The sequence below is a fragment of the Brachionichthys hirsutus genome, chromosome 4 (assembly GCF_040956055.1).
Source record: "Brachionichthys hirsutus isolate HB-005 chromosome 4, CSIRO-AGI_Bhir_v1, whole genome shotgun sequence".
Lineage (NCBI taxonomy): Eukaryota > Metazoa > Chordata > Actinopteri > Lophiiformes > Brachionichthyidae > Brachionichthys > Brachionichthys hirsutus.
Window position 1 is genome coordinate 12,317,586 of NC_090900.1, and position 19,271 is coordinate 12,336,856.

The 19,271-nt window shown below is 46.3% G+C and overlaps 3 protein-coding genes and 1 non-coding gene across 4 annotated transcripts; 1 reads left to right on the forward strand and 3 right to left on the reverse strand.

The window, feature by feature from the left end:
* Window positions 1-283: 283 nt before the first annotated feature.
* ranbp1 (RAN binding protein 1) lies at window positions 284-4,072 on the reverse strand. Its single transcript, XM_068760977.1, has 6 exons — window positions 3,984-4,072; window positions 2,772-2,896; window positions 2,525-2,682; window positions 1,922-2,044; window positions 1,765-1,833; window positions 284-1,388 (listed from the first exon to the last, which is right to left on the reverse strand). The coding sequence occupies exons 1-6, from the start codon at window positions 3,996-3,998 to the stop codon at window positions 1,234-1,236; spliced, it is 645 nt and encodes a 214-aa protein (XP_068617078.1). The 5' UTR covers window positions 3,999-4,072; the 3' UTR covers window positions 284-1,233.
* LOC137893412 (small nucleolar RNA SNORA77) lies at window positions 1,583-1,711 on the reverse strand. Its single transcript, XR_011105452.1, has one exon. It is a non-coding gene; the product is annotated as a small nucleolar RNA SNORA77 (small nucleolar RNA).
* Window positions 4,073-4,679: 607 nt separating the features above from the next.
* On the forward strand, window positions 4,680-9,772 carry trmt2a (tRNA methyltransferase 2 homolog A). Its single transcript, XM_068760726.1, has 12 exons — window positions 4,680-4,693; window positions 5,194-5,835; window positions 5,974-6,082; window positions 7,870-8,051; window positions 8,222-8,336; window positions 8,417-8,532; window positions 8,611-8,722; window positions 8,801-8,923; window positions 9,050-9,125; window positions 9,187-9,303; window positions 9,380-9,476; window positions 9,584-9,772. The coding sequence occupies exons 2-12, from the start codon at window positions 5,201-5,203 to the stop codon at window positions 9,762-9,764; spliced, it is 1,863 nt and encodes a 620-aa protein (XP_068616827.1). The 5' UTR covers window positions 4,680-4,693; window positions 5,194-5,200; the 3' UTR covers window positions 9,765-9,772.
* Window positions 9,773-11,476: 1,704 nt separating this feature from the next.
* Window positions 11,477-18,604, reverse strand: dgcr8 (DGCR8 microprocessor complex subunit). The gene is made up of 13 exons (XM_068760725.1): window positions 17,918-18,604; window positions 16,317-16,464; window positions 15,855-15,997; window positions 14,907-15,255; window positions 14,617-14,814; window positions 14,203-14,304; window positions 14,008-14,106; window positions 13,735-13,817; window positions 13,462-13,562; window positions 12,713-12,819; window positions 12,417-12,544; window positions 12,037-12,150; window positions 11,477-11,595 (listed from the first exon to the last, which is right to left on the reverse strand). The coding sequence occupies exons 1-13, from the start codon at window positions 18,602-18,604 to the stop codon at window positions 11,512-11,514; spliced, it is 2,343 nt and encodes a 780-aa protein (XP_068616826.1). The 3' UTR covers window positions 11,477-11,511.
* Window positions 18,605-19,271: the final 667 nt, after the last annotated feature.

The following is a 19,271-nucleotide window of genomic DNA, read 5'->3' on the forward strand; positions in this document are numbered from 1 at the left end:
CCAGGCGTTCTAATCAGCCACAGGTTCCTGTTTGTACTTTTAACACATTTCCAGAATCTGACAACGGTGTACAGGTCCAGATGGAACCAGATACATAACGACAACTAAATTAAGGAAAACCCCTCTATTAATTTAATTTAATTAAGCTAAACTACGCAGCCATTTCCCACCTATTAAGCTAAACAGAACCAGCTCGGCCGTGCTGGCAGAAAGCACTCAGCATACCCCGTAGCCCAGCACGCCATCAGCAACATCGCACAGCGACAGAAGAATAACAAAAGTGTGTGTTGACAGCTTTTATTGGAAGGTGGAGGAAACATTTCAAATCATTCATGTGCAAACGAAAAGCAACATTTCATCCATATACTTGTATTTACAGATGCACTAGCACTTAAGACGTGCGCTTTGGAGGCAAGGCTATAAACTCAAATCGGTGGAGGGGAATGGAGCGGGGTGGTGAGCACACGGATCAGTAAGGGCAGACTCTACATGCTTTAAATCTGGGAATGTCATGATCAAAATACAAACCAAGTTCCTGAAGAAGTTAAGCGAGTAACTGGATCTAACTCTTGAACCGGCAACCTTGGACCTCATGGTGTTATAATTAAAGCAAAAGGGGAAATTGTAACTGCTAAACTAAGTGCATCAGTTTCTCTCATCCAGTTATCAGTGGACACGGCGACACGCAGCGTGCATCTGATATCTGCCAACAGTCCGGAGTGGATTTTTCTGCTAATCGGTACCGTTGGTAATAGAAAGAAGGAATTAAGAAAAAATAAAAACTACAAGGAATTCACTGAGAAGTCTTCACCTCTAACCGTGGAAGCAGACAGGGTCCCCCCAGGGGGCATCATGGGATTCTACCTTTATAATGCATCTCCATGACGCCTGGACCCTGGGCTGCTCTCTAGCAGGCTACATTAGTCTCTTCCCTACAAACACGCTGTTTCAGAACACAATACCCCAATGTGGGACTTATCACTCTCAAAAACCTCTTCAGTTTGTCAAGGGGAACACCGAAATGTAGATGACCCGGAGGGAGAGCACGGTGCAGATGGAAGGACTTTTTTTTTCTTCAAAGATTTTGTATTAACCCCTAAAAGGCATCAACCACTCGTGATCTCGAGGCAAAACAGAAAAAAAAAAACTAATAACACGACGTGTCCAGATTCGGTTTATTGAGAGTCTATTGTAGAAAAAAAACTGAAGATCAGCAAAGCAAGTCCTTGATTCTCAATTCTTCTCCTCAGTCTTGACTTCCTCATCTTTTTTCTGAGTCTCCTTTTTGTCGTCCTCCTTTTTCTCCGCCTCCTTTCCTTCTGAAGCCTTATCTTTTACGGAGAGCTCCTCCAGCTTCTCCGCCACTTTGTTTGTACCATCATTATCGTCTGCGGTAAGAAAAGGAAACGTGAAGTCATCGAAAAATGCTCGGACACAACATTCCTGATATTCCCACTTTGGGTCTCAACTCTGAAGAGCGCCCTCTTCACATAACTACACTTATTTTATATCAGATCTCCCGCGTAACTTTTTGTTATGTGATAAGATGTTAAATAAGGTTCAGCCTGATGACAGCCAGATTGGAACTGTAGCAGAACACAGTGACACCAGCTTTCTGGAAAGCCGGCTCAGTACAACATTCCGCATGTTCATTTAGCAGACAGAAAAAGTCCCCGGCTGGAGATGGCAGCAAAGAACAGAGTGAGTCTGCAACCCGGCGGGACTTCCTGAGCGCAGAGTGCATTCTGCGTAGGACACGCATACCTGTTTCCTTTCGATACTTTTCGACTTCGTCCCTGCACTCGTCAAACTTCACCTTGAACTTCTGAGCATCTACAAACAGAAAACCAACATGGATCCTCGCGGCATTCCCGACTCATCGGCGCGATTAAAACAGGATCACGCGTGTGTCATTTCTTACTGTCTATGTTTATAAAACGTATCGCCAGGAGCTCCGGTTTGGGGCTTTCGTCGGCGTAATCTGCTAGTGTGTTCCACACCCACGCCCTCTCGCTGTTGGGCTTCAGCTCCATCGTAGGTGTAACTGGAGACACAAGAGCGGAAGTGTGACGACAGGTGTATAAAGACGCCACTGAAACACGGCGAGAACGTGCATGCTCCACACATCGTCTCGTACAAGAACCCTCTTGGTGCTCGTGTGATGACCGACCATTGCTACGGGTGGAAAAAAAGATTCGGCGATATACGTCGATATTTTGTTTCTGCAATTTTTCATCTGCAAATATCAATACATTAACCCCCCCACCCGTTCTGTACACACACATATAGCAATGAAAAACTATTTTTTCATTATTATTGGCGCCGATTTTGGTGTTTTTAAACGGTCAGAACGGATTAAATTGTTTTCAGTTATTTCATGAGGGCAAAATTTATTTAACATATGAGCGATTTGAGCCACAAGCTCGGTCCGGGAACGAATTATACTCGTGTGTCAAGGTATTACTGTACTTTGTGGTTACACTTTAAAGACGGCCTCTTATTTACGTTAGAAAACGTGACTCACTGTGATGGTTGGCACAAATCTTCAACGTCTTGTCCCTCCTCATCAGGAGGCGGATCGTGCCCTTCTCTTTGTGCTTCAGCAGCTTCACGTCACCGGTCCCCCTCTCCTTCCACTCCGACGGGTCGTTCTCAGAGGCGAAACGGTAGAGTTTAGCCCGGCTGAAAGAAAGGTAAAGCGACAATAGCGGTTCACATACTTACGGGGACGCCATCCGCCGCAACACCCGGCGGCTACTAAAGCTACTCACATCTTAAAGAGTTCCTCCTCATCCTCTTCCAGTGATTTTATATCCTGCTCAGGAAGGGACACGATGGGGTCAAAGTGGGGATCGTGATTGGAGTCCTCTGCAGGGGCTTCGTGGTCTTCCTGTTCCTAAAGAACATGCGGGGGGGTGGGGGGGGGTCAGACATTCAAATTATGTAAAATAAATTAGGCATACAACATTAATGTGAGATCCTTCAAAGCTCATTTGGAAGCATGAGACTTCCAAAAACTTCAGCCACAGCCCTGAACGCATCAATTTAATAGCTACTATTTCATAGCATAGCAAGTTAGCTGCATCTCAATGTAGCATCAAGTCTTTGTGTCTGCCGGACGCCTGAGACGCGACGTTCAACACGCAGCAGCTGATTTAATACGCTTATTGATTAGGGAGGCTGGCTCCGGGGTGTGTTTTATATTCAGAAATTCAGTCTCGACATTGTTCCTCAACTTCCGCCTTTCTGAAGCAACCCATTGTGAAGATGCTGAGCTAGCCGAGAAGGCCTTTCGCGTTCGGGCTAGCCGATAGCTACAGCGGGACCGTTCCGCATCGCGACGCGACGCGTCTCGAATTAAAGCCGTCGTTACTTTCAAAGGACTCCCGGCGACACGTTTTTGTGCCGCAACACCGAATATCAACAACAATAAGCAGATGGGCTCCAGCCTCCTGCTAGCAACGCTAGCACGAGTCAATGTTAGCAACGTGATGCTTTGTCAAGCAAAACCAATTACACCGTTGACTTCGCCATTTGTTTCCCAATTAATTACAAACCGATCGGTAAACGCCTCGTTTTAATAAGGCCCGGCGACAGGTGGAAGTTCGATCTCCAGAGGTGTGCTGCTCACTGCCTTCCCCGTTATCTATGGACCGCAGGGCTAATGCTAACATGCTAACATGCTTCCCTCAGCTCCTTTAGTTCTGAACTGATCCACTCTGTGTAAATGCGACAAAATAATTAACCGGACGACGAACACCCCTTGTTATCTGTCGGAAAGTTATCAATATCTTATTACATCCCGTGCCCTTTAAAATGATCAATTTAGCATTTCTGATATCACAAAAATACATAATTATTGTCGCATCCGTGGCTTACTTTACACACTTTAGCGAATTACACCTTAAATACCACGTTTCACACAAAATTCCGACATCAAAGTGGCCATTGTGAGCTCGATGGCCCGAAACGAGCGTCCTCACCTTCGGGTCCGCCATGTTAATGAAGATGTTTGGCGATTCTAATCCCGAGCGGACTCCGTGCTAGCCTCACTTCCTGCTGCAGCTTTCGCGCGCCCAGTTTCCTACGGAAGCCCGCGCGCACCGCCGCTGGCCTCCGTGGGGGCTGCTTGTTTCATCCACGACGCGTCAGACAAACCTCCCACCACACGATTAATGACATAAAATAACGATCACGTGTTGTGGATCTCTAGGACAAAATAAAATAAAATTAATAGAAACACAACAGCCGTGTTTTGGGATCGAAAGGGTATTTCAAGAATTAATAAAAAGGTCACAGCACACACATCAGATCAGGGAGAACGTCTGTGCCACGCATGTGTTTTTGTGTGTGTTTTTATTATGTCCTGCCTCCTCTTCTTCAGTTATTATTATTAAAATCTATTTTTAAAACAATATACTGTCGTACAATATGTTTTTTTCTTATTCCCTGCAAAAATAAATAAAAAATAAAGGTATTTTTTGGTGGAATAGGAACAAGAACTCATTTAAATGATTGATCAATTAATTATATATATTTTTAGAAAACATGAAAACGATGCTACGTCTTGAGCCCGAAAATGAGTTTTTTCTTTTTTTTTTTAAAGGTCAGAGTTCACCAACCCACGTGGTTAAACCAACATGGCGGCGGCCTGTACATGCTAGCGAGGAGCAGAACTTAGAAGTGTCAGAAGGTAAGCCTCAAGAGAACGATGTTACTTCACGTTTTAAGAGACAGCTAGCAAAAACAACTGATGAATGTTAGCGTGACGTGTAACGTCGGCTGCTTTAAAGCTTTAATTTAAAAAGACAGCTGGAACATTTGCACAGCTGCATTCAGATGTGTGGGGTCAACTGTGGGGATTCTAAGAAAAGAAAATGTGTCTAGCAGGGCAGCAGGATTGTAGTATAGTATAGTATAGTATAGTGTAGTGTAGTATAGTGTGAGATTTATAAACACAGGATACTTCGTTTGGTAAATGTAGTGTGTCAATCATGTAGGTAATTTAAAATTGTATATAGAGTATTTAAAAAGCTATCCCGCTGGAACAAAACAAACAATGTAACAGGTGTGTAATTATTTCTGTTTTGATGCCGATGTTCAGAGAGTTTAATGCTAGTCGGCTCTGCTAGCGTGGTGTTCACCTGCAAAGTTAACAGGATCAGACTGCTCTACACTATTTTGACCTCCCAGCAGAGTCATGGCAGACGGCCCAGTAGCTGATCCTCCACTCTCCAAGGAGGAGGAGGAGGAGGAGGAGGAGGAGGAGACGACGTCTGATGAGCTTCCCCAGCTCTCCATCAATGATGACGCTAAAGCAGAGAGGGAGACCGAGGCCGCCTCCGACCCCAGCTTGTACCGCTATATAAAAGAAGATCTCTTCACGTCTGAGATCTACAAAGTGGAGATCAGAAATCTGCCCAAGTTCATCGGGTTCAACGACCTGAAGAAGTTCCTCGCAAAGCACGCCATCAATCCGCACAAGATCAAGCTGCTCAGCAAGCAGACCTTCGCCTTCGTCACCTTCAAGAATGAGGAGGAGCGGGACAAGGCCATGAAGATGGTTCACGGCCTGCAGTGGAAGGGACAGGTGCTGAGTGTTAGGCTGGCCAAACCCAAAGCAGACCCCATACTGAGGAAGAGGAAGCAGGAGGAGGAGGAGGAAGAGGCCACGGGAGGGCAGCCCCCGCCCAAGCGAACGGACGGGGATGACGAAGAGGAGCCGCTCAGTGTCCAGATCGCCAATGCTGTGACTCCTCTGTGGAACGTGCCTTACGAGGAGCAGCTGAGGAGGAAGGAGCAGGAGGTGGTGGGGGTTCTGCAGAGGCTGGCCAAGTGAGTGCTGGGATTCTGAGTCCCGGTCACGCTGTCGAGGAGCGGCTTGGACCAGACGTCTCCTCTCCTTCAGCGTGTTGTCGGTTCCGTCTCTGTCGGCGTTCTGACTGTAACTCTGAGTATCCGTTAATACTTCAGGGAGATGGGCAGTACCAACAAAGCCATGCTGCCCTGGCTGTTTGCACAGAAGGGAAAATACAACAAGATGTGTTGTCCTCTGGAGGACATCCGGCCGTCTCCGACGCAGGTACAAGTACACGTCATGCTGGACATCACAGCGTTCAGGTGCAAAAGTACCGGGAAGCGCTCCTGTATTGCAGTAGTGTATATTTCCCTGCCCTAGTAAGCGTTCCTGTATTGCAGTAGTGTATATTTCCCTGCCCTAGTAAGCGTTCCTGTATTGCAGTAGTGTATATTTCCCTGCCCTAGTAAGCGTTCCTGTATTGCAGTAGTGTATGTTTCCCTGCCCTAGTAAGCGTTCCTGTATTGCAGTAGTGTATATTTCCCTGCCCTAGTAAGCGTTCCTGTATTGCAGTAGTGTATATTTCCCTGCCCTAGTAAGCGTTCCTGTATTGCAGTAGTGTATATTTCCCTGCCCTAGTAAGCGTTCCTGTATTGCAGTAGTGTATGTTTCCCTGCCCTAGTAAGCGTTCCTGTATTGCAGTAGTGTATATTTCCCTGCCCTAGTAAGCGTTCCTGTATTGCAGTAGTGTATAATTCCCTGCCCTAGTAAGCGTTCCTGTATTGCAGTAGTGTATATTTCCCTGCCCTAGTAAGCGTTCCTGTATTGCAGTAGTGTATAATTCCCTGCCCTAGTAAGCGTTCCTGTATTGCAGTAGTGTATAATTCCCTGCCCTAGTAAGCGTTCCTGTATTGCAGTAGTGTATAATTCCCTGCCCTAGTAAGCGTTCCTGTATTGCAGTAGTGTATAATTCCCTGCCCTAGTAAGCGTCCCTGTATTGCAGTAGTGTATATTTCCCTGCCCTAGTAAGCGTTCCTGTATTGCAGTAGTGTATATTTCCCTGCCCTAGTAAGCGTTCCTGTATTGCAGTAGTGTATATTTCCCTGCCCTAGTAAGCGTCCCTGTATTGCAGTAGTGTATGTTTCCCTGCCCTAGTAAGCGTCCCTGTATTGCAGTAGTGTATGTTTCCCTGCCCTAGTAAGCGTTCCTGTATTGCAGTAGTGTATAATTCCCTGCCCTAGTAAGCGTTCCTGTATTGCAGTAGTGTATAATTCCCTGCTCTAGTAAGCGTTCCTGTATTGCAGTAGTGTATATTTCCCTGCCCTAGTAAGCGTTCCTGTATTGCAGTAGTGTATAATTCCCTGCCCTAGTAAGCGTTCCTGTATTGCAGTAGTGTATATTTCCCTGCCCTAGTAAGCGTTCCTGTATTGCAGTAGTGTATAATTCCCTGCCCTAGTAAGCGTTCCTGTATTGCAGTAGTGTATAATTCCCTGCCCTAGTAAGCGTTCCTGTATTGCAGTAGTGTATAATTCCCTGCCCTAGTAAGCGTCCCTGTATTGCAGTAGTGTATATTTCCCTGCTCTAGTAAGCGTCCCTGTATTGCAGTAGTGTATATTTCCCTGCCCTAGTAAGCGTTCCTGTATTGCAGTAGTGTATATTTCCCTGCCCTAGTAAGCGTTCCTGTATTGCAGTAGTGTATATTTCCCTGCCCTAGTAAGCGTCCCTGTATTGCAGTAGTGTATGTTTCCCTGCCCTAGTAAGCGTTCCTGTATTGCAGTAGTGTATAATTCCCTGCCCTAGTAAGCGTTCCTGTATTGCAGTAGTGTATATTTCCCTGCCCTAGTAAGCGTTCCTGTATTGCAGTAGTGTATATTTCCCTGCCCTAGTAAGCGTTCCTGTATTGCAGTAGTGTATATTTCCCTGCCCTAGTAAGCGTTCCCGTATTGCAGTAGTGTATAATTCCCTGCCCTAGTAAGCATTCCTGTATTGCAGTAGTGTGTATTTCCCTGCCCTAGTAAGCGTTCCCGTATTGCAGTAGTGTATATTTCCCTGCCGTTCCTCCGATCTGACAGACCGCGTACAGAAACAAATGCGAGTTCCTGATTTCGGCGGGCGCGGACGGCGAGGATAAAACCATCGGCTTCCGCCTGGGTAAATACAAAGGGGGCTCCTGCGCCGTGGTCGGGCCGGCTGAGACGTGCCACGTGTCGGCTGAAGCCAAGAGAGTGGTCAGCGAGTTCCAGACCTTCATCAGGTATTATTATATAATAGTCCACCGTGAGCCGACCGTCACATGTGAAGCATCGTTAAAATGGACCGGAGACTAAATGTGCATTCGCCTTTAAATAGCTTCACTCTTGGCTCGTGTTGGCTTTAGCGTCGCTTTTGCATAAGATCCTCGCTTAGAAGTGTTTTCGCACGCAGGACGACGCCCTACTCCGTGTACAGCCCTGAAACGTACGAGGGACACTGGAAGCAGCTGACCGTGAGGACGACGAGGAGCAAACAGGCCATGGCCGTCGCCTTCTTCCACCCACAGGTGAGGGGAAAATGCGTTTCTGAAGAAAGTTCACTCTGTTTTCTCGTTCCTTTCTAATCTTTACATTTTTGAATGACTAGAAACTGGAAGAGGAGGAAGTCGAGGCATTAAAGGACTCCATGCGGAGGCACTTTACAGCCGGAGAGGGCAAAGACAGCGGCATAACCTCTCTTTACTTTGTCAGAGAGGGTCAAAGGTGAGAAGACGAGTTGACGCACCGCACCAGAACAGGAGGAGCAGACTCGAATCTAAATGATTGCTTGCTTTGGATCAGGAAATCTCCCAACGTGGAGGACTTGCCCTGCGAGCTAGTTTCTGGAGAGAGCTGCATTCACGAGGAGCTCCTGGGTCTCACGTTCAGAATATCCCCCCACTCCTTCTTCCAGGTGAGATGGGTTTACCCTCCGAGACGTTCAGGAACAATGTTTCACGTTGAGCAGCGTCTCATGCGTGTCGCCTGCCAGGTGAATACAGGCGCCGCAGAGCTGCTGTACTCGGCTGTGGGGGAATGGGCCCAGCTGGATCAGGACAGCACGGTGCTGGATGTGTGCTGCGGTACCGGAACCATCGGAATCTCTCTGGCTAAGGTAACGGAGGCTTTTAAGAGGAGTACTACAGTACTGAGTCTTAAATGGCTGTTTGTACGGACGTTTTTATACGCTGGATTCTGGGAAGGAAATGGAGGGTCACTCACGAGTCCGTCTTTTCTCTAGAGGGTGAAGAAGGTGATTGGGATCGAGATGTGCCGGGAGGCAGTGGAGGACGCCAAAGTGAATGCTCAGCTCAACGGTAAGGGCAGGAAAGCTGCGACGAAAGGTCGACACTGATTCACGAGGATTTTCCTTTTCAGGTCTGAGTAACGCCGAGTTTCACTGTGGGAAAGCCGAGGACGTGTTCCCGAACGTTCTCAACGCCGTTGTGTCGCCCAGCATCACAGCCATTGTGGATCCTCCCAGGGCGGGGCTACGTGAGTGAACGGCAGCCAATGACGCTTCCCCCCCTTTCAACATGCCACGTTAAGTGTTGCCGTCTGAATGCAACAGATTCCAGGGTGATACTCGCCATCAGAAGGGCGGAGCATCTGAAGAGGCTGGTTTACGTCTCGTGCAACGCCAAGGCAGCGATGAACAACTTCGTCGAGTAAGCCGTTACTACTGGCCGAGAGAATAAAACCTTGGAGCAAACGATCATTTTGAAAGTTGCCCGTTCCTATAATGTAACCGTGGCGATGGAATGTCTTCTTTCAGTCTGTGCAGGGCTCCATCCAACAGGGTCCGTGGGGCCCCGTTCCGTCCGGTGCGAGCCATGGCTGTGGATCTGTTCCCCCAGACCATGCATGTAGAGATGCTGCTGCTGCTGGAGAGAGTGGACTACAGATCCCATCAGGCGAACGGCAGCGCCGGGGAAGACACGGGATCTTCGCTTTAGGAAGAAACCTTGTTCGTGGAATGCTCTGTAAATGTATCCATATCCGGTCCTGTTGTGGTCTCTGATGTAAGGTCAATTCAAATATTTGGTTTCCTCAAACTGTTGCCTTTGTAACACGCTACGGAACAGAAAGCCAGACTCATTTAAGTGTCTTGACTAAAAAAAAAAAAAAGGAACTTATTAGGCAAGACTCTTTTATTTTGCATAACAAATATCACTGAAGTCGTGAGCTCAAGTTGCAGTTCTTCATTGAAAGGAACATTTCAGACCTTTCGTCGGTGCAGCTCAACCGACAGCAACGCATGGAAAAGCTTATTTTTTTCCCCCACACTGACACGAACACGATGACAAACACAGGAAATGACATTCTTAAAGCAAACGCTACAGCCGTGTAGTTCAGCTGATGCCTCCTGATGGTGTGTAGAAGAGTCGCAGGCCAGATACTCGACAAAGCAGCACAGCAGTTTCTATTTGTAATGAGCTGATGTGTGTTAATGTTTCTACTACACAGAGTGCAGCAACATTCTTCTATAAAATGCATAAGATTGTACGTGAGCTTTGGTTTACACGGTTTCAGCTCGTTGGGCTGAGGGACCGGATCCTAGTTCGTTCTCCTCAGTGTTCCAGCTACGTTTTGCAAGGCTGTCTTTGAATAGTGTGTTCTACTCGGTCATGATCAACTGTAACACCGGTGACAAACGCACGACACAAATCCGTATTCTCTCTGCTGTGGCATGTTTAACATCAATAAAAACCCTCACAAAGAAATGCTCTGAGGGGGGCGTAGTCTTTCCACTTCCTGTCAAAGGGCGTTGTAGGTCCAACGTATCTATATACTCGGAGCCCTTTGTGAAATTTACTCCAAGGCAACACGTAGCCACCACGATCTCGTCAGGGCACCTAAACGGAGAAGCTACTGGAAAGCCTCTCGTGGTTGGTTTGTGTGCACGGCGTTAGTACCTGGATAAGAAGCTATAGCAAGAATTAAAAGCAATCCCCAACAGTACTCTGTGCTTGGCGCGCTGCAGTATTGGCATGTGCAGCAGGATGTCAATTTCTTATTGCCAATAAATGAAAAAGGAGAAAAGGCAGAAAGTCTCAAAACTCCCAAATATCAAATGAGTTGGCTCCTGAGCCAACAGCGTGATCGGTCGAAAGCGTCGGACAGGACACGAGTGCACGACAACCATCACTTCACTACGCGTGGTTTTAAAATCATGCAAACCAAACGAGCAACTGTCCATTCTGAGAAGAAAAAAAAAAACACATTGCAGTTGTCATCCAAGATATCCATAACACCAACCATTAAAATACCCAATAATACAGAGTAGTAGTCCCTTTCAAATACTTGAAGCACAAACTAAAGTAACAGGCACCGTGACTCACAACTGCTGAAAACAACACTTTCATACAAACCCAAGGTGTGCAGTGTTTCCTCTTTTGTGTTTTTGCTTTGCAGTCAAAAGTATCATGCGTTTTCATTCTGATGTGGTTCATACGTTGTCACGTCAACATCAATGCATTTTTTTCTAGTGCTATAATGAGGATGCATTGAAGAGGTAGATGACATTTGCTCCACGGTGTGTTAGTGCATTTAGTCCTACCCTTACATCTACCAGCTGAACCTAGAACGCAAAGGAAGGAAGCGGTTCTACCGGTCTGCTGAAATGGGAACTACTGTATATTGCCATTAGATCTGTGATGGATGGCGGCGCTCGACGGCTGACAGTGACTGGGCTTCGGAGGCTTAGACGTCGACAGTGCAGAGGGGCTCGCTCCCCGGCTGGGCAGACTCCATTATGGTCATCTTGGGTTTCTTCCTCGTTTCCTCCTGGTTGCAGGAATACAATAAAAGTAACAAGAAGGTGAGAAGTGCGTTCTAGAAACAGAATAAAGTAAATAGATTTGGGTTTTAGTGCCGAGTAGAATCATCTGCCTTCTAAGCCTCGAGCTTTGCTGCAGTACAGAAGTGCATTCTTTCCTGACTAATGGAGACCCCGCAGGTCTCCTGTTTGAAATGCCGGGCTTTGATTGGAGGAAAGCCACACTCCTCTTCCCTTCAGTGAGCTCCCTAATAACAAATACACTCTTTTCGGTTCTTGGTGTTAAAAAAAAAAAAAAAAAGATGTTTGAATCAGTCAACCAGCCTTTAACTTCACGAGACACAAAGAAACCAGGCTCCTACTGCATCGTCAGCAGTGTGGGAGAGACGGACATTTTAACGGCACGATATTGAAAGCCGTCAAAATGCATGATTTGTTTCAACTCTCACCCTCTGGGCGGCGAGTTTCCTCATTTCTTCTTGCAGTTTGTTCAAGATATGAAGGTTGGGCTTGTTCTTCTTGGCAAACTGCTGGAGCTCAATCACGCTCTTATCGGCGTTTTCCTGGAAGAGAGCGGCTATTTTAAAAGTCACGGAGACCTGCTGGCACGAGGAAGAAGCATTTTCATTTCCAGGATGTTGCCATTCTACAGCTTCCGCCCCGTTGTTCTAATGTGGGAGGAAGTCAAGCTAAAAAGAAAATGGCCGACCTTCATGAGGCTGTAAAGACGCACGTTACATTCCGCTGCTTGTAGTTTGACAAGACTTAAAAAGTGAAACATGTACAAAAGATAAAAGATTCTTTCCCATGACGGTAGAAGAGTTGTTACCTTTTTGACCATCTTATTGCTCTCTCTCCCGTACATGCGCAGCAGAGAGCCCCAGTTCTTTACATGAGGATGAAGCATCTGTAGGATCTTCTGAGATGCTAACTGCTTGCCGACCCTCTTGTTCTTGCCTGGAGGCAAAAAATACGAAGCAGAATGCTGAATTTTTTTTTGTGTGTGGAACTATTAGCCGACTTATACACCGCACTGTGATAATCGAGTAAAGCAACTCCTCGGCTTCACGCGCCAGCTGGTCCAGTCACGCCACGTGGGTAGATGAGAATCGCGGTCTTACTTACACCAACCACGCACAGTGTGCTTCCCGCATGTCATCACATATTCGCTTTTCTGGTTTTTCCCTGGGATCACCTCAAACTTAATGCTGGTGTCTCCCATTCCATGGTTTCTATGGAGAGGATGAAACGGTACAGTGTGAGTCCTGAGAAAAAGAGCAGCAGCTTTAAGGATATTATTTAGATGATCATATAATAACTGATTATATGAGGGGGGTAAATTAATCCCAGATTATTCCAGAGTTGCTGAAGGTGTGAACACAGCTAAGTTCTAACGTTTAGGGCTGCCATGCGGTACAAACGCATCACACCGTTGTGTAATCAGCAGTCTTTCCAAGCAAATAAATTCAACAAAGCGTGTTGGGGGGGGGGGATCCTCATCAAAAGCCTTGAGAGATAAACAGTGGGTGGAGCAAAAGGCTAATATTACCCTCCGTTCATCATGACGTCCAACCAGATGATGTCATCAACAAACAAATAGTGATAGCGAGAGAGTCAGGTTTAATTCAGATTATTTGTGTAGATAAAATAAAGTGATTCTATTGGTCATGCATAGTTTGAGCTAAGATCAAATATTTACAATCAGGCAAAATAAATATGCTACTTTGCTATTTTGACATAAATGTAAACCCCCCCCCCCCAAAAAAAAATCAATTTTCTTGAACAAAGTCTCCTCATTTGTTTCTCTCGTCCTCAGAGATCACTATGGACCCCCCCCCCCAATGTTATCGGGACCATCATACATTCCGTCTTACCTTTTAAGGCACTCATGAAGAATCTGATATGGCGAAAGTAGTCCTGCTTTGTTAGTCAGCTCATACACCCTCGAGTCTTCTATACTGATGTGATTAAAATACTGTGGATCAAAGCACAGGCAGCATCACCGTCATTACGCCGCCTCCAAACGCACACCGACTTCAAAGTCAGACATCTGCCCAGCTTCTAAGTCCTACGCTCAGAATACTTCAGCTTCCTCCTAGTCACTTTTATGAACACAATGTGTGTGTGATGTAGTAAAAACTAATGACCTCCAGCTCGTCTCCCTCAGCAGGCTTCTCCTCGGAGGTCTGCTTCACAAAGTCAGGGATGAGGATCTCCAGTGTGGCTCGAGCTGAACATTAGACGAAAGATTAATGAGCAGATCATCATGGCCGGTTTGGCTCTGGATAAGAAGTTCTGACACATTATTCACTCCAACGCAAAATTATAAGCACAATAAAATATGTATTCATCCGGATGACCAGCGTGAAAAAGTCAGGACATATGCAAATCAAAAATAATAAGTACTGTAATTAAATTACCAGCTTTATTCTTGGCAAGTTTTTTACTGCTTGCGGTTCCTGTGCCGTAAGTTACTCCATCGATAATGACCGACGCGCCGAAGGGTTCACTTGGGTTCTCTGTGGACACAGTTTGATTTGATACACTCGTGTCCCGTTTCACTAAACCAGCCCAGAGCTCTTCAGTGAGCTCTCTAAAAACCTCCAGACACTTACCACATTCAAAAAAGTTGTAAACAGGTCGAACCTTGAGGACACGCTGCATATATTCATGCAGGATGCACACCTCAGACTTCCCATTAGGGTTGATGACAAATTCTGTTAAAATAGAAAGATGAAATCAATAACCTTTTAGAACTTGATTACTGGTAGAAACATTTATTCAGACAGAATGACTCTTTCACGTATTGTACAATTCAAGTTCAATTCTCCTTTCTCCTTTCCAGCTTTCAAGATATAAATCTGGCATTTGCAGAGTTCACAAACCGCAGCATTCATTCTCTGACGGGTGAAAATGAAGCGAAGCTACGGGGTCAAGCCCTCCTGGTTTTTAAACGGCTTAATGGATGATTGTGGACTTCGGCAGTGCAATAAGAGATCCACGGGTTACCGATACTGAAAAATGAATACCTTTCTTGGTGGGTGCGTCCTGGACCGACAGGGTGATGAGCTTCTGGTTGGCGGGGAGGATGGGTCTCTCGGACTCCGCCTGCTTCCTCTTCATGTCTCTGTTGAACTGCCTCCGCTCAGCCCAGGTGCGAAACTTCTTGACGGTGACTTGTTCAAAGTCAAAGCATTTCTCGAGGTACGTGCGAAAGTCTTCAATTTCTGCATGGAGGGGTTTATTCAATTACATCACTTGATAAAAAAAAAAAATCCAAAACCTCAGATGGCATTTGGGTCCTGGTTGGTGGATTTACCGATGGACTCGTCCTTGCAGACCTCCACCTTGGCCTTGACTTGTCCCAAGGCTCCTTGGGCCGTGTCAAACGCCCGGGGCGCTCTTCCCTTCACCCCCGTCTGACTGGAGGGAGGGATTTCATCCCGCTCCTCAGCCGCGGGCCCGGATTGGCCGGCTCCGTCTGCATCGGGGGCCTCCTGACTGGCATCGGCTGGAAACTCCTCTGCCCTGACGGTCATCTCCCCATTCAGCTCCTTCTCCTCCTTCTCCTCCCTCTCCTCCTTCTCCTCCTTCTCCTCCTTCTCCTCCTGTTCCTTCATGTTCTTGTAATGCAGGCAAGGGATGCTACTGGTAGGTGGGTCGTGTTTCTGTACCAAACAAGAGAACCAAAAACACACACACAGCTGTTTTCCATTGTGAAACAAACTTCACTCCTTCCCACACTCGTGTCTTCTTTGTCTTGAAGCCATGCTACAGAGAAGACAAACGAACTTCAGAGATCTGAAAGCCTTCACATTGTAAACTCAGGAAGTAAGTAAGATTAGGAGAAGAATAATACACCCCATGTCATTTTAATGTCAAGTAAACTTCTGCTAGCATGAGTTAAAAACAGAGAAAAACAACTAACCACCCTTCCCTTACTGGTGGAAGGACTCTACTCATCACTTCTGACTCTTTAGAGAACAGAAAGAGAAATGCCTAAATGGCTCAGAGTGATGGGCCTCATGAACAGGGGCAACCATCAAACCATCATTCAGAAGAAGCTGAACTGGAACGCCTCAGAAACGAGACCACGGTGGATAAAACACAACAGTGTTAATTCTGAAATTGGGCTTTCAGCTGGACCAAAGCAGACCACGACTAGAAAAGAGAAACAACCAACCAAGTCAGCAAAACCAGTGGAAGGACCATAGCTCTGTCCACCGAACAAATGCAAACACCAAAAGCACTGCAAATTAAACTTTACCCTAATACTGCCGGTTCCGAGGAAATAGGGGCGGGACCAGGTGACCACCCTGGTCTCTCTGTGCAGGTAGACTGGAATGCCCGAGTTATGGAATGTCATGATCCATCCATCAGGTAGAGGCTCAGTCGGAGGACGGCCCCGACCTGGGAAACGGGACAGTTCAAACACAAGTGGAGCCGCCAGTCACCATCATACTTTATACAGGGAACTCGTCTGCGTGTTATTACAAAGAAACGCTCTTTATTATCGCTCATACAAACATAAAAAGGTTCTCCTTAGTGCCGCTGACCGACCCCGTATTTTAAATATGACTTGTAACCCGGTATTAAACACACTCATTTTAAATCTACGCGGCATGTACTCTTCAGGATATGACATCATTCTACATCCTCCGGGATGAAATCGCATTCATTTGTGAGAACTTAAGACACCAAACCCCGAATATTCAGGTCCACCACTCACTCTTGAGGACAGTCTTAATTTTGGTCATCATGGGCTGAATGCCTTCTTCGCCGTCTGACTGATGATCACTGTCCTCTGACGGACGCATCTTTTTTGGGACCGGCATGCCCTCCTCCAGCAGAGCATCGACATCATTGTCAAACTCCTCCTGGAAAAGTCAGTGGTTTAGGCCGGCAGAGAGGGAAGGCTCACTAAAGAATGCTTTGAAGGGTTTGCCGAAGATGAGTAACGCTATCAGTGAAAGAAATCAATCAAAACCCCACAGAGGTCTAAAACAAAATATCAGATTAAATCATTAGAATTTCAAAATTCAAAGTAATTCTGTATTTATATCAATTCCAACCACAAATTAAATGAGAATTGTGAGTCGATTTTTGTTACTTTTGCCAATTTGTGCATGAAAAGGAAACCCAGCACTTTGATGGGGAGAAATTAAAAGTGTACTAACCTCTTCCAGCACTTCACTTACCATTTTAGTAAGAAAGAAATGGAAAACAACAACATTTCAATTTAAACAACTCATCCTTGCTAATATACAAATGATCTCAAACGAAACCTATCAAATGAATAAAACATGTTTTCCCAATTTATTAGCGAAGCCGTTTGCCTTTAAAGATCTGACTGTGTCTGTGTTCAAACAGCAAAACTTTATTAGTCCTTGTTTAGTTTCTGTATTTGTCAACATCATAATATAAATAAAGAGGATCGAAAGGGCTCTAAAAGCTACCCTGCTGATTATTTCTACAGCCAGTAGATACCTTCTCTCTCTGGAATCTAAGTCAGATATAATATCTGATGCTCTGAAGGCCAGAGATCACCCACCATCCCGCTGCATTATATTTGCATAAACATGAGCTTGATCGGAACACATTTTCTTCCCCTCTATGAGAGCATCAGCATCCTGTTTGGCATGAGCTACACTTAGTTACTGTCTGTTCAGAGGCGTCTTGACCAGAAAACGGGGAGCTTTTAAGTTAGAGGTTTAGAAATAGACTGGATATCGACCCGGCTAGTTACCGGGCACGTCTTTAAAAAATACATCCAATTCAGATACTATAAATTAAAACTGCACGACTTGTGCTATGACGCAGCATCGCTCAGTATGTACCAACCACTCCGTGGTCTTCACCTCTTCCTCACAACGCTTTCTGACTAATGACAGATTCCAGCAAATGAACACAGAATAATCTGAACCTGCAGAATAACTAAACTAGATATGAAATAATTAGGGTGAAGGAAAAAGTAAAAAAGAAAAAATTAAAACGCTGTCATCAGTACCTAAAAACATCAGTCAATAATGATCATTTCACTTAGCTTGAGATTCTGGAGAAAGATTTTGTAGTTAGAATTTTAGTTTCACTGCCGATGTAAATAATTTATATCATCACTTACTGGCATTATTTTTTTTTACATTTTTTTTTGGGGGGGGTCATCGTTTGATTATATTATGAGAACCATTACAGCAGTCATTCCTCTCAGCCTGAACTGAACTTCAGTGACGTAAGCAGCGTAAATAGAAATGCACGTTACAAGAGGCTCAACAGAAACCAGACACGTCTTGGACTGCTTGCAGGAAGCTGCAGAGCAAAGAGCAGACGTACCTCATAGGAGAAAGGCAAGGCCTCGTCGTCCGCTTGCTCCTGCTGCACTATGACGTCGGACTTAAAGCCGCCGTGCTCCCCATCGTGATCCAGGAAGTTTTCGTAGAGGTCGTCCAGCTCATCCAGGACAGCAAACTCTACCTTGTTTTCCAGATCCACATCCACCTCCTCTGACGCCCCGCCTGCTCCAGAGCTACTCTCAGCAACCTCCTGCTCACTAGCCAAATCATGCAACTCACCATTCTGACTCTCTGCGCCGACATCCCTCCCGCCTCCCTGCCCTTCACCCGTGTACAAAACCTTCCTGTCTTTGCTGCTGCTGCTGCTGCTGCTGCTGCTTTCGCTGAAGCTGACACTGATCTTAACGTCTCTCAGCAGCTTGAGGTCTGGTAGGAACTTGGTGACCGGGGGGGCATGGCGAGCCGTTCTGGGGCACGGCGGATTGGCGCCGGACTCATCCGAGAGGCGGCTACAGAAAGTGAGCGAGCCCACGCTGAGAGGGTGCTGCGGCTGTGCTTCCCCGTCTTCTGGGGTGTCTGTGGATCCATCACCACCAGAGCTAACGTCCATTACCTCTGCGTCACTGGACGTTTGCAGGGGAGGTGGTGGAGGCGCTCTGCCCTCATCTGGGCCCAAATAACCAGGCGGCTCCAGGGGGAGCGGGGGTCGTACGTCATCTACCTCCATGTCCTCTACTCCTACAGCGTACGCAGACTGATAATGTATCCTAAAGACTTTCTTCTTATCTGAACCCTGAATGCATGCAGAAGCACATCCCTGTATAGACCACGTACCAGAGGTGAAAATGCTAAGCTGGCTACATTGTTCTTTTCATTAATGCAGACAGCTTTCAGAATCACTGTCTCAATTATTGGAAATCACAATGCATTCAGCTTAATGTGGGATCTGGCCACTGATCATCCTCCGCTGGAACCTTCTGGGTACCTGCAGGAACGGACCAATGAGAGCGCCGTTAAACCACATCTGTAACCTCTAGCTACCTGCGCTAATGCTATGGAGCTGCATGCTACGTGCGGGTCCCTTAGCTTGCCTAATCTACAGCTACCGTTTCAAACACAAACTAAACTGAACGAGCCTGAAGCGTCGTTTTAGCTGCTCGGCTACACAGAGGGCCCCTGGTGGCGTTGCGCTAGTGCTAACATGCTAACACGCAGCATCAGACTGCAGAAATGGTCAGCTAGCACGTTAGCTGTTTACTACAAACGTACTCACCGATAGTTGTAACGCGACCGGCTCCTACTGGCCGCCTAACGACCTACTTTAACGCGATTACTCCTCGACGCGCTGTCATCCTGCCTCGACTGCTACCCCGCCATCTTGAGGAAAACCACAA

Excerpts from the sequence above, each read along its gene's own strand:
- ranbp1 (XM_068760977.1), bottom strand. Across the intron at positions 2,045-2,524 it reads GATTTGTGCCAACCATCACA|TTACACCTACGATGGAGCTG; the intron begins GTGAGTCACGTT and ends TTGTGTCTCCAG. Across the intron at positions 1,389-1,764 it reads AAAGTATCGAAAGGAAACAG|ACGATAATGATGGTACAAAC; the intron begins GTATGCGTGTCC and ends TTCTTACCGCAG.
- trmt2a (XM_068760726.1), top strand. The coding sequence starts at position 5,201 with ATGGCAGACGGCCCAGTAGCTGATCCTCCACTCTCCAAGGAGGAGGAG. Across the intron at positions 6,083-7,869 it reads TCCGGCCGTCTCCGACGCAG|ACCGCGTACAGAAACAAATG; the intron begins GTACAAGTACAC and ends CCGATCTGACAG. Across the intron at positions 8,924-9,049 it reads TCGGAATCTCTCTGGCTAAG|AGGGTGAAGAAGGTGATTGG; the intron begins GTAACGGAGGCT and ends TCTTTTCTCTAG.
- dgcr8 (XM_068760725.1), bottom strand. The coding sequence starts at position 18,604 with ATGGAGGTAGATGACGTACGACCCCCGCTCCCCCTGGAGCCGCCTGGT. Across the intron at positions 14,305-14,616 it reads GGACGCACCCACCAAGAAAG|AATTTGTCATCAACCCTAAT; the intron begins GTATTCATTTTT and ends CTATTTTAACAG. Across the intron at positions 14,107-14,202 it reads TTACAACTTTTTTGAATGTG|AGAACCCAAGTGAACCCTTC; the intron begins GTAAGTGTCTGG and ends CTGTGTCCACAG.